The following is a 13,908-nucleotide window of genomic DNA, read 5'->3' as shown; positions in this document are numbered from 1 at the left end:
CTCATGCTCAGGTCCCATCTGTGGATTCTCACCTCCTCAGTCAGTGAGTGCAGTCTCATGGCCCAGTCCTCAGCCTGCTCCAGTACTGTACTCAGCTCCGTCTCTTGGCCGTGTTTTAGCGCCAGCGCGGCCTGCTCAATCTGCTTCAGGTTCACCTTACGCAAACGCCGCAAAGATTTATCCAAAGGGGTCACACATGGCCATCCACTCAGCTCAGGCAGCTCCTCACTGAAAGACACCATCATGGCCATTAATCTCATTAATACTCACACAGCAACCCAGAAAAATGTCCCAAAAACTTCACTGATATAAGGTAAAAAGTTCTCATTTACTGAAATACTGTGTTAAAGCTTACACATAGTAATATTTCAGTTGCTTATTAAGATATCTCCATTTTTAGAGATAAAGCTAATATTCATTCATCACAGGTACTTAGCAGACACTCTTATCCAGAGCAACTCTACAACAAGGGGGTACATGACACAGGAGGGTTAAGGGCCTTGTTCAAGGGCCCAACAGTAACAGCTTGTCAGTGCTAGGGCTTGAATCCATGACCTTCAGGTTAGTAACCCAAAACCTTAGCCATTGAGCCACCACTATCTGTCATCTTCAGTAACTGCTTTATCCTGGTCAGGGTCATGATGGAGCTGGAGACTATACTGGTACTGTAGTACTGGGCGCAAGGCAGGAGAATTCACCCCAAATAGAGGGACAGTCCATCACGCACATGCGCGTGCGCGCGCACACGCACACACACTTTTGAGGAAATTAGCATAGTCAGTCCACCTAAATGCTTTTTTTTTTGACAGTGAGAGGAAACCTAAAGGTGACCTGCACAGATGTGGGAAGAACATGTAAAACTCCACATAGGCAGTATCCCAAGCTCAGGATCAACTCAAGGACTCTGGAGCTGTGAGGAATTAATAATACACTGCACCACCATGCTGCCCTTTAAAGCAAATAGTATATTCTAATATACTAATATAATAATAGCTAATAACATATTCATCTTTGCCATCATGGAGAGGCCTTCTCAAATTGCTTTTAAACAATTTTTAACATATGCTTTTTAAAAAAAAAACATTTTGAGGTTGTGATCTTTTTAACCCTCCACTTATACCTGTGAGGAGCTTTACCTGCAGTCAGAGATGAGATCATCAAGTAGTTTAACCACCCTCTCCTCCAATCTGTCCTGGTCACCACCTGCTTGGAGCTCCAACTGTACAAGTTTCAGGTTTGATTCCTAACACAAATACAGTCAAATGTATAAATGACCATCCCACAAAAACAAGCTTTCCTTTTTATATCACCATTTACACATACTGTATGCCTATATAACATTTTAACTTTAATATAACTTTCGGAAGCATAATTCTCATCCTAATGCACTTTGACTCTGCCCTCACCAGACGCTCTGTGATGAGCAGCAGCATGTTAAGGGCCTCTATACGGGGGCTGATGTCCTCCCACTCTGACGACAGCACCACCACAGGCTTCACATTCCCCCAGGGCAGGTAATAGTAGTGACAACCTACAGGTATAGGAAAAACGCACCCTGAACAACTTGCACAACTTGCATATTAATCTTCATGTTTAACATGTGATCTTCAGTGGCGTACAACATTATTGGTCTATTTTCACTGTTTAACGGGTTCCTACAGTGGTGCTTGAAAGTTTGTGAACCCTTTAGAATTTTCTATATTTCTGCATAAATATGACCTAAAACATCATCAGATTTTCACACAAGTCCTAAAAGTAGATAAAGAGAACCCAGTTTAACAAACGAGACAAAAAATATTATACTTGGTCATTTATTTATTGAGGAAAATGATCCAATATTACATATCTGTGAGTGGCAAAAGTATGTGAACCTCTAGGATTAGCAGTTAATTTGAAGGTGAAATTAGAGTCAGGTGTTTTCAATCAGTGGGATGACAATCAGGTGTGAGTGGGCACCCTGTTTTATTTAAAGAACAGGAATCTATCAAAGTCTGATCTTCACAACACATGTTTGTGGAAGTGTATCATGGCACGAACAAAGGAGATTTCTGAGGACCTCAGAAAAAGCATTGCTGATGCTCATCAGGCAGGAAAAGGTTACAAAACCATCTCTAAAGAGTTTGGACTCCACCAATCCACACTCAGACAGATTGTGTACAAATGGAGGATATTCAAGACCATTGTTACCCTCCCCAGGAGTGGTCGACCAACAAAGATCACTCAAAGAGCAAGGCGTGTAATAGTTGGCAAGGTCACAAAGGACCCAAGGGTAACTTCTAAGCAACTGAAGGCCTCTCTCACATTGGCTAATGTTAATGATCATGAGTCCACCATCAGGAGAACACTGAACAACAATGGTGTGCATGGCAGGGTTGCAAGGAGAAAGCCACTGCTCTCCAAAAAGAACATTGTTGCTCATCTGCAGTTCGATTAAGATCATGTGGACAAGCCAGAAGGTTATTGGAAAAATGTTTTGTGGACGGATGAGACCAAAATAGAACGTTTTGGTTCAAATGAGAAGTGTTATGTTTGGAGAAAGAAAGACACTGCATTCTAGCATAAGAACCTTATCCCATCTGTGAAACATGGTGGTGGTAGTATCCTGGTTTGGGCCTGTTTTGTGGCATCTGGGCCAGGACAGCTTGCCATCATTGATGGAACAATGAATTCTGAATTATACCAGCGAATTCTAAAGGAAAATGTCAGGACATCTGTCCATGAACTGAATCTCAAGAGAAGGTGGGTCATGCAGCAAGACAACGACCCTAAGCACACAAGTTGTTCTACCAAAGAATGGTTAAAGAAGAATAAAGTTAATGTTTTGGCATAGCCAAGTCAAATTCCTGACTTTAATCCAATCGAAATGTCGTGGAAGGACCTGAAGCAAGCAGTTCATCAGGGCTCTACATTAATTTTTGAAACCACTTGTCCCGTCAGGCAAGTTGAAAGGAAATTTACTTGTCCGAATGTGAAGTTGACTTGTCCGAACAAATATTTGAGGAAAAAAACCCCACAAATAAACTATCTGTAACCCAACAATCTTAATTGCATTTGTTTCCGAATTCACAACATACCGGTATGCATATTATGTATGAATCAAAAGTAATCAATACTTGAGGGCATTGTGGCTCAGGTGAATAAGGTGCCATACCATAAATTTGGGGACCCAGGTTTGATTCCAACCCGAGGTCATTTCCTGATCCCTCCCTGTCTCTCTCTCCTGCTCATTTCCTGTCTCTACACTGTCCTATCCAATAAAGGTGAAAAAAAGCCCAAAAAAATCTTTAAAAAAAGTAATCAGTACTTGATATATTGAGGCAAAAGTTCAAAAATATAGTAAAACAGACTGATTGATACCATAATTCACCAATTATTATGCTGAAGTTCAGAAGCAATATATTCCAATAGAGTAGAAATTATGAACATAAAATTTTAAGAACAAAATAACTATACTATGAGATCCAGAAACACTAACCATTATATACATACAGATCAGTACTCTGCAGTTCAGTAACAAATATCACAAAAAGTAACATTATCATAAAATTTATGACTTGATGAGATATCACTAGTTTGGACAAGAGAAACAAATAACAACAATGCTACAAATAAAAACAACTGATAAAAAAATTGACTGATTAATACTGTAAATCACTGATTATTATACACTGAAATCTAGTTATCAAATGACAAGATAATATAGCTTGTTATGAAAACCTCCACACCTCTATTGACTCACAGATGAATGGATACAAATAAAGTTTCTATTCATCTTCATCTATCAACCCTTGAGTTCTGCTCCATCAATTGGACTCCATCAATCATTAATTTATTTATGAGAAATTGAAAACCAGAAAATTAAAATTATATATATTTTCATTTTTAAATTATTAATTTTGAATATATATCCTCCACTGATTAATTGTTATCTAATTATTCAGTGTGGCTCCTGTATGGTATTTAATGGTCAAAAAAAAGATAATTTCAAATAATCCATAATTATATCTAAATTATAGAGCCCTATGTTTCAAATCCCTAAACTCCCATTAATAATTAGTTAATTAATACAGCTGGTAACCTAATTAGCAGCCATTTGACAGCTTGGTATTTCATAGATAACGTTCCCCACTCCTACCTCACTCCCTGTCAATCCACACGCATGCAGGCGCACATTCCCCGCCACACGCGCTCGGCTATATAATGAACACCATCAACAACAATTCAAAGATTTGGAAATTACCACATAACGTAAATATACAGTTGAATAATGATCCCGTCAACAAATCCACGTGTATGACACGATTAAAACCAATCATACACGACCGTTTACTTTTCAGCTCAAATACACGAAGCGGTATTGGCCGGTTTCGCAGGTGGAATATTGCGCATGTGCACATCGCTCTTTCCGAATAGAAACATCCGGTGATTCATCAAAACAATATGTCGAGTGAGATGCTTCGGAAATCATGTGAATAAACTGATAAATTTGATATGTAACCTGAATATCGGCGTATTTTGGCACTTGTCCGATCGGACAAGTAACTGAGACGATGAACTTGTCTGACATTAAGTATCACTTGTCCCGGACAAGCGGACAAGCATTAATGTCAAGCCCTGTTCATGTGAGGAAACCCACCAACAACCCAGAGTTGAAGCTGTTCTGTATGGATGAATGGGCTAAAATTCCTCCAAGCCGGTGTGCAGGACTGATCAACAGTTACCGGAAACGTTTAGTTGCAGTTATTGCTGCATAAGGGGGTCACACCAGATACTGAAAGCAAAGGTTCACATACTTTTGGCACTCACAGATATGTGATATTGGATCATTTTCCTCAATAAATAAATGACCAAGTATAATATTTTTGTCTCGTTTGTTTAACTGGGTTCTCTGTATCTACTTTTAGGACTTGTGTGAAAATCTGATGATGTTTTAGGTCATATTTATGCAGAAATATAGAAAATTCTAAAGGGTTCACAACTTTCAAGTGCATTACCCACAATCCTGTTTGACTACCTGCTGACAGTGGTGCCAGTGGGAATTATCTCTTGCTTCAGTTCTACCTAAAGAGACCGATGCAGCAATGCTTTAGTCCTTCAGTCTAAAGTCCTTTAGTCTAGCTCTCACACCTCATCAACTCTACACTCTACTCAAACAGATGTTTCATTGCTGCATTCAAAGCCATTATGCTTGATATCTTAAAGAGTACCAACTAGTCGAGTTGAGTCTCTGCATCATATAGCTGTATTGCCTTCTGGATCTTTGAGTGCAGAGTTTGCCAACTCCACTCTCTACAGGTTGGATTTCTCATGAAGGACATTGAACTTCACTGGAAAATGGTGAAATGATAAAAGAAGCTCTTTCTCCTTCATTTTTAGGAGGTAACAACAAAAACATTATTCCTTACATTTAACATTGCTAATTTTTTTCTCCCAATAAATACCATTGCAACTGCATTAGCAATGTTCTCTTGTGATGTCAGAGTAGTGAACAACTGCTGACCGCTAATGAAAATACAGCACCAGTCAATTAGCATCAGAATTGCTCAACACTACGAAACATCACACAAACAAATATATCAATATAAACATATACAGTGATGCTTGAAAGTTTGTGAACCCTTTAGAATTTTCTATATTTCTGCATAAATATGACCTAAAACATCATCAGATTTTCACACAAGTCCTAAAAGTAGATAAAGAGAACCCAGTTAAACAAATGAGACAAAATATTATACTTGGTCATTTATTTATTGAGGAAAATGATCCAATATTACATATCTGTGAGTGGCAAAAGTATGTGAACCTTTGCTTTCAGTATCTGGTGTGATCCCCTTGTGCAGCAATAACTGCAACTAAACATTTCCGGTAACTGTTGATCAGTCCTGCACACCGGCTTGGAGGAATTTTAGCCCATTCCTCCGTAAAGAACAGCTTCAACTCTGGGATGTTGGTGGGTTTCCTCACATGAACTGCTCGCTTCAGGTCCTTCCACAACATTTCGATTGGATCAAGGTCAGGACTTTGACTTGGCCATTCCAAAACATTAACTTTATTCTTCTTTAACCATTCTTTGGTAGAATGACTTGTGTGCTTAGGGTTGTTGTCTTGGTGCATGACCCACCTTCTCTTGAGATTCAGTTCATGGACAGATGTCCTGACATTTTCCTTTAGAATTTGCTGGTATAATTCAGAATTCATTGTTCCATCAATGATGGCAAGCCGTCCTAGCCCAGATGCAGCAAAACAGGCCCAAACCATCATACTACCACCACTATATTTCACAGATGGGATAAGGTTCTTATGCTGGAATGCAGTGTTTTCCTTTCTCCAAGCATAATGCTTCTCATTTAAACCAAAAAGTTCTATTTTGGTCTCATCTGTCCACAAAACATTTTTCCAATAGCCTTCTGGCTTGTCCACGTGATCTTTAGCAAACTTCAGACGAGCAGCAATGTTCTTTTTGGAGAGCAGTGGCTTTCTCCTTGCAACCCTGCCATTGTTGCTCAGTGTTCTCCTGATGGTGGACTCATGAACATTCACATTACCCAGTGTGAGAGAGGCCTTCAGTTGCTTAGAAGTTACCCTTGGGTCCTTTGTGACCTTGCCGACTATTACATGCCTTGCTCTTGGAGTGATCTTTGTTGGTCGACCACTCCTGGGGAAGCTAACAATGGTCTTGAATTTCCTCCATTTGTACACAATCTGTCTGACTGTGGATTGGTGGAGTCCAAACTCTTTAGAGATGGTTTTGTAACCTTTTCCTGCCTGATGAGCATCAGCAATGCTTTTTCTGAGGTCCTCAGAAATCTCCTTTGTTCGTGCCATGATACACTTCCACAAACATGTGTTGTAAAGATCAGACTTTGATAGATCCATGTTCTTTAAATAAAACAGGGTGCCCACTCACACCTGATTGTCATCCCATTAATTGAAAACACCTGACTCTAATTTCACCTTCAAATTAACTGCTAATCCTAGAGGTTCACATACTTTTGCCAATCACAGATATGTAATATTGGATCCTTTTCCTCAATAAATAAATGACCAAGTATAATATTTTTGTCTCATTTGTTTAACTGGGTTCTCTTTATCTACTTTTAGGACTTGTGTGAAAATCTGATGATGTTTTAGGTCATATTTATGCAGAAATATAGAAAATTCTAAAGGGTTCACAAACTTTCAAGCACCACTGTATCATGTGTTCCAGGGTACACTTTTTCTTTGACAACCAATGGTTCAATGTTGACCACTCTTGTTTTTGAGAATGTGGTTAAACATTATTTCTCACCATCAAACACAGCTCGGCTGTACTGCGTTGTAGAGGCCAGAGGAAGGCAGGTGTAGTCAAACTTGTTGCCATAGTTCCCGATGCTGACCTCAAACTGGATGGCATCATCCACGTCCTGAAGAAGGGTGGCCGAGTAAAAAGCAGCAAACAGAGAGTACTTTCTCTTCCGCATGAATTTCTGCATGGAAAGACAAACAGTAGATGCATATACATACTGTGTGTCTGTGTGAAGCAACAGTAAATGTGTATAAAGAACACACAAACCTTTCTACATGGAATCATGTTCAGGAGTTCTTAAGAAAGGTGAATGTTTCTTTTATATGGTCAAACTTCTTACCTCTACCACCAGAAGGTCATCAGGGTTAACGTCTTCCGATTTTTGTTCCACTCGTTCACACAGCTTAGTGGTGAGCTCCAAGAGCACTCGGCCACGATATGCTACACCTTCACCCTAAACCACACAACACACACCACTGCTAAAATTATAATCGCTCTTCTACACAACAAATAGAGACATCCATTACAGCTAACTTAGGTTAACCATGTAGGATGTCAATGTAGGTTATCCATTCCACTCTGGATTCACTTGAGTGAACTTGTGGGAATAGACAGTGAAGGATTTCCTTTTTTTTGGGGGGGGGTTTTACTAATTGGGATGGGAGTAGGCATTTGTTGAGAAATCTGGAGTCCTAGGATCAGGTATATGTGCAAACGCCTTGAGTCCTGAGAGCAGCCTCATTCCATTGCTGTTGGTTTGAGCTAGTGTGGGTGCAGCATCCTTCATGCTGGGCCTGTTTATTGAGTATTGGCTGTATAAAGTGATGCAACAGGATTGCACTTGTCTAAGTAGCATGGCTGTTCTATGGAAGGTATAAACAACTTCTCTGAGAATAGCTTCTGACTAATGCTGGTAACTTATTGCTGCATGACGCTCCAAGCTGCTGTTCACCTTCCCTTGGGCTATCAGTTTATGCTTACAGTTTGACAGATATAGCTGATGTTCTGCTATTCATTGCTGTTTTTCTCCCACAATTATATGACTGTTTGTTTTTATGTTTTACTTGGGATGCTGCTTTAAATTTAATAGTACTTTAGTGCTTGGTTTATCTCTAGCCCATTGGCTGTATGGCGTATGTGGAAATGAGTATTAATTGAATTGTGAGCCATTGGCTAGATGGTTTTTTGTTTTGTTTTGTTTTGGGGGGGGGTCTTTTTCTTTTTTATTTACTCCAGCCTAGGTGTTGGTCAAGTTGGGGGAGTTTGGGAGCTAACCGGTAATTGGGGTGTTTGTGCTGTGTTCAGCAGAATGATAAGTTTGTGGTGCAGTGCATTCTGAATTAGTAGTATGTACTGCATGAAGGATTTTAGTATTTATTTATGTGTGGTTGTGGAGTTTATAACACCCGGATTGGTGCACCAACACCCGTGGATTAACTTATCCAAATAGATGATTATTTTGTAGTCTTTCTTTTGTTGACCAATCAAATTAGGTGAGTTGACACTTCAAAGATATTTAATAAAGTTTTTATTTTGGTATTTTTCTAAATCCGTGTTGTGGTTTTTTTTAATACAAATCTCACCTTTGCTCTAAGAATAAACCAAGGGGTGGTGTAGTCTGCTACACTGTGTGTGCGGTGGGGGTGCCATACTAGGTTAAGATCCATTTTGTTAATAGACTTGATGTCAAGCAAGACTATGTCATTATGCAGGCTTTTAGACTCTCAATATCTCACACAGCAATGCTTAGCAATAATGCAGTTCAAGTGGAGCTTGACTACTTTACCTTGCCAAGGTTAAGAGCCTCATGGGGGTCAGAGAAGGCAGTGAACTCTCTAGGACTTCCATACATATTCACATAGCAGGGGCCAAACATCGGCAGGAAGCCCAGGCTGTCATCAACTAAGACAGAAATGTTGAGGTTAAATTGTGAGAGTAGTAAATGAGTATGCTCAGCATGCTAAAATTCAGTAAGAAAATCTCGCCATGGATCTAGCCTGCACCCATATTGTTATATTGTGATTTTCAGAAGAAATTAAAGTACCTAGAAGTGATTGTATGGAAAGTAAATTGCATGATACAGATACAATAGGAAAGAAAGACATACTGGCATTTTGGAGGGTCCTGGGGGGCAAGTCATCTGAATGCATAGAGAAATAAGGTATACTTTAAACATAACTGAAAACTACAGCTGCACACTCGCTTTTGCTACTAACCCATGCGGCCACAAAGTAGTTAGATCTCCAAGCACATGTTTACATGAAGGAGTTTCACAAACCAATTAGTCAGCCAAGAATAAGGCCAATTCAAGCACTGTGTACAACACAATACAATAGACAAACCACATCTACAAATTAAAGCGCTGCGACAGCTGGAGTTACCAAAACTCAATTACATTCACTGGACCACTGTGATCAAAGTGGGAATTTAGATAAAGTTGTACAACAATAGAAAGTTAGTTCTTGTTCATGCCACAGGCCATTATAATGCAAATACAGGCTTTTACCTGCATGCACACATCACAGACTCTGATATCACACTTGCCCTGTTCTTTGGACATACTATAAACAAAATTAAGCACTAATGCCCCAGTACAATCACAGTCCTCACTGAATAAAGTCTAGAGTCAATTATAAGACTTTATACCAGTGCACTGTTAAATGCTCAATTCTGTTTGAGCAGAAGGTGTTGATTAATTTCCTATAACAGCACAGGTCAGAGAGTAGTTCCAGCTATAAGGTAAAGGACCCATTCTAATATGCTAACACCTGACACAGGGACTTGCATGGCAGATGCTCCATGTTTACAGATAATTGTACAGTAATTGTTGATAAGATGACACTATGGTAAAGGAAACATATAGTTAATATGAAGTATATGGAAGGAGTCTCCAGTGTCAGTGCTTTGTAACAGAGGTAAAGCTGTAACTTATGAATGTAGGGTTTTGTGGTATCTCTGTAACATGCAAACTGCATTGTTTATGTATTGTTTACTTCAAGAGAGAGGAAAAAACAGATGCTGATGATGGAATCTCATCTCATCTCATTATCTCTAGCCGCTTTATCCTTCTACAGGGTCGCAGGCAAGCTGGAGCCTATCCCAGCTGACTACGGGCGAAAGGCGGGGTACACCCTGGACAAGTCGCCAGGTCATCACAGGGCTGACACATAGACACAGACAACCATTCACACTCACATTCACACCTACGGTCAATTTAGAGTCACCGGTTAACCTAACCTGCATGTCTTTGGACTGTGGGGGAAACCGGAGCACCCGCAGGAAACCCACGCGGACACGGGGAGAACATGCAAACTCCACACAGAAAGGCCCTCGCCGGCCCCGGGGCTCGAACCCAGGACCTTCTTGCTGTGAGGTGACAGTGCTAACCACTACACCACCGTGCCGCCCTGATGATGGAATAATTGAATTTATTCTATCCACATTCACTGGATATGAGCAATTGCGCACTCTGATTGGTTACTCTACTACTAGGCTATAAGCTCATATACCATGAGTAGAGAAAAACAAAATGGCCAAGTGTGTTGCTGAACCAACCAAGGATGAAATAAAAACTCAACTTGAAAACAAAACCCCAAAAAGTACAAAAAAGCAACAAAATATGGAATAAAAGTATTTGATGGTAAAAACATATCTTTTTTATTTTTCAAGAATTATTATTATTATAGCATTTTTCACAAATTGCTACTGTCGTTTTGCCAATTTGTTTACATTCTAAGTGGAAATGATTTTGTCGGACGTTTTGTCTAAAGTTTTTATTTATCGAATTTGCAGAAAATAAAAATAACAATGCTCTGTTTCTCAAAATCCAGTGAATGTGGATAGAATAAAACTGTTTTTCCACTCAATCTCATCGTACATGGCTTATAGACAATTCGGTTGGCTATAAGCCATGCTACGTGCTGCGTGCCTCATCAGCTATCAGCTCATGTATGACTCGATTTTGTGGAATAACTGTTAAATAGCTGTTATAACAAGTGATCATGTGAACTAACTTGTCTTGTGAAGGTTCAACAACATTGTAAATAACTATAAACTAATTCAAAAAGCAACATGTTTAATTAATTAAAAAATGGAATAGTTGGCAAATTGCTATGATATAAGAATAAAATTTGTGCTGTTATTGGAAAATAATCAACTGTGGGGCATCACACCATGCCATCATTGATTATTTTCCTATAATAGTAAGTGTTTCATTCCTTACTGATGTGTCTGAATATGCTCGGAAGTTAGTACTCATGCTTGTATCACAATGCATTCATAGCATTGCTGTTGCTCTTCAAAGACTGTTCTGCAAATATGTTGTTTGTCACACACTAATAGTAAATTTAGTGCTTTTGTTGCTATTACATTCTATAGAATTACACTCTGACTGTAACTCATTAGTGTTGCAAAATTCAGAAATCTGGGCTGCACACGACTGTGGTAGGGATTCAATGGAGTAATGTAATGAATCCTAATGTGTTTATAACCTAAGCCACATGTTTTTCCATGTATGCTTAGAAATAAAAGATGGAATGAAGATGAAGAGATGAAACTAGAAGGTGCACATTTCAAAAGACATTTTGCTACACTTCATATGAAATTAATTGATTACCTTCTATTTCCCCGCCTGGAGCAGAGATCTTTGACATACTCAGGTGTGTGGTGCCAATGACATCATTGTGGCTTGCTCGATCCCTAGCAGAAATGAAATAATGATAATGCAAAAAGTTAAAGATTTTCTAAATGTAAGTACACCGCATACAGTTATTTGTTCAGATGAATAGAAGTCAAGTGCAATATAATTTGTTTTCAAGATGGACTGACCAATCTAAAATGCGTATCCTCATCTTCTCACACATAGATGGAAACTGCAGAAAGAAACAGGATTTGGCATTGACTAGGAGCATGGAGAAATTTGAACAATAGCCTCTGATATGTGTTGTTATGTAGCTCATCTTACTCTGATAGGGAGCATAAGACTTTGGTTCCACTGTGGGTTGGCGTTCTTCTCCAATATCTTAGTGCACATCTGTGAATACACATATATTGGCCCTCAAAATCAAGTATCCTAGAGAAAAAGAACTCACTCAGGACCATCCTTATGATTAATATGACATGGAGTGAATTACCTGTTTTTAGTTTTTCAATCATCTTTACTCAGAGGTAATTCAAAATAATTATTACCACACTGTAAAATATAATAAGTTGACTTTACTTAAAAAAAATATGCAAAGTCGTTGCCTCAAAAAAAGTCATTTATGTTGATTTAGATAAATTAGATTGGGTTAACTTATTTTTTGTGAGTTTGCAGTACTCAAATTAACTTAGATTAGTTTGATTACATTAACTTATTTATTTTGAGTTTGCAGTACTCACATAAACTTATATTAATTTGATTACATTAACTTATTTATTGTGAGTTTGCAGTACTCATCTTATATAATTTTGATTACATTAACTTATTTATTTTAAGTTTACAGTACAAGTTAATGTAATCAAAATTATATAAGATGAGTACTGCAAACTCACAATAAATAAGTTAATGTAATCAAATTAATATAAGTTTGTGAGTACTGCAAACTCAAAATAAATAAGTTAATGTAATCAAACTAATCTAAGTTAATTTGAGTACTGCAAACTCACAAAAAATAAGTTAACCCAATCTAATTTATCTAAATCAACATAAATGACTTTTTTTGAGGCAACGACTTTGCATATTTTTTTTAAGTAAAGTCAACTTATTATATTTTACAGTGCATCTTACCATGGCTATAATATTTTTGGGAAGCTTTTAAAAGAACTCTGAAATGCTGAGAGGTCATTGGTTGTATATTAGCCTACTTCTTCTTTGCTACATCAAAACTGGCCAGCCTCATGACTCATGACTTGGAGCATTTTCATTAGGACCTGGTCATATGTGGCTAAAACCTGGTTGGAACATTTCGGTCAGCCAGCTGTAATTTCTTGTCATGGGTTGGATTGTCTTAAAAATAAAGCAAAGGAAAATATATTGCAAAAAAAAAATCCCAGCTGTGGATCGACAGAACATTTAGTCATTAAAAAAAACAGATGAATCTAGTGGGCTGTGGTGTGGACTGCCTGAACATGGCTAATGCAGATCAAAGATGTGTGTGGACTGCCTGAACATGGCTAATGCAGATCAAAGATGTTTTTGAATAATATGTAGAATTTGTACCGTTTTGCCAGCAAAGTTGACTTCTACTAATGGATCCACCAGGTTTTTTCGGTTTGACTCAAAACCCAGAAATTGCTTCATGCCATCCATAAATGCATCATCCACTAGCAAAGGTAGAAAAAGTTACATATGTATAAAAAAGGATCTCACACAATAATGCTGATAAACATGCAAATGATAATACCCACTCTGAGGCAAGTCCTCTGCTCTGTAGACTTTAAGAGTGAAAGTGGCTCCTCTGAGTGTGAGCCCTGCTGGTCTCAGTAGGTTTGCCTCAATGTCCTCCCTTTCCTGAACACCTTCTTTTTCAGTCTAAGACATAGATTTTATAGAGTTACATTTCGTTGGGGAAGAATAAATTCTTCTATAGGATCAATAAAATTTGAAACCACAATCAAAACTTGAGAGTTATTACTCTTACTCA

At 38.4% G+C, this 13,908-nt stretch overlaps 1 protein-coding gene across 8 annotated transcripts in view; it reads right to left on the bottom strand.

Annotated features, from left to right (window-relative positions):
- dysf (dysferlin, limb girdle muscular dystrophy 2B (autosomal recessive)) overlaps positions 1-13,908 on the bottom strand; it is a 151,934-nt gene that overhangs the window by 90,745 nt on the left and 47,281 nt on the right. For 6 of the 8 annotated variants that reach the window (XM_060936039.1, XM_060936048.1, XM_060936077.1 and 3 more), the window contains exons 12-23: positions 13,673-13,796; positions 13,485-13,588; positions 12,249-12,317; positions 12,113-12,156; positions 11,901-11,983; positions 9,393-9,425; positions 9,072-9,187; positions 7,626-7,739; positions 7,289-7,466; positions 1,407-1,531; positions 1,137-1,243; positions 33-228 (exon numbers count right to left, since the gene is read on the bottom strand). In XM_060936039.1, coding sequence (XP_060792022.1) covers positions 33-228; positions 1,137-1,243; positions 1,407-1,531; positions 7,289-7,466; positions 7,626-7,739; positions 9,072-9,187; positions 9,393-9,425; positions 11,901-11,983; positions 12,113-12,156; positions 12,249-12,317; positions 13,485-13,588; positions 13,673-13,796 — 1,293 coding nt within the window. The remainder of the gene's footprint in view (positions 1-32; positions 229-1,136; positions 1,244-1,406; positions 1,532-7,288; positions 7,467-7,625; positions 7,740-9,071; positions 9,188-9,392; positions 9,426-11,900; positions 11,984-12,112; positions 12,157-12,248; positions 12,318-13,484; positions 13,589-13,672; positions 13,797-13,908) is intronic. The other 2 variants (XM_060936058.1, XM_060936068.1) reach the window with 1 other exon arrangement.

The sequence above is a fragment of the Neoarius graeffei genome, chromosome 1, assembly GCF_027579695.1.
Source record: "Neoarius graeffei isolate fNeoGra1 chromosome 1, fNeoGra1.pri, whole genome shotgun sequence".
NCBI classification, from domain to species: Eukaryota; Metazoa; Chordata; class Actinopteri; order Siluriformes; family Ariidae; genus Neoarius; species Neoarius graeffei.
The sequence above is the reverse complement of the archived record's forward strand: the minus strand, read 5'-3'. Positions and strand labels throughout refer to the sequence as shown.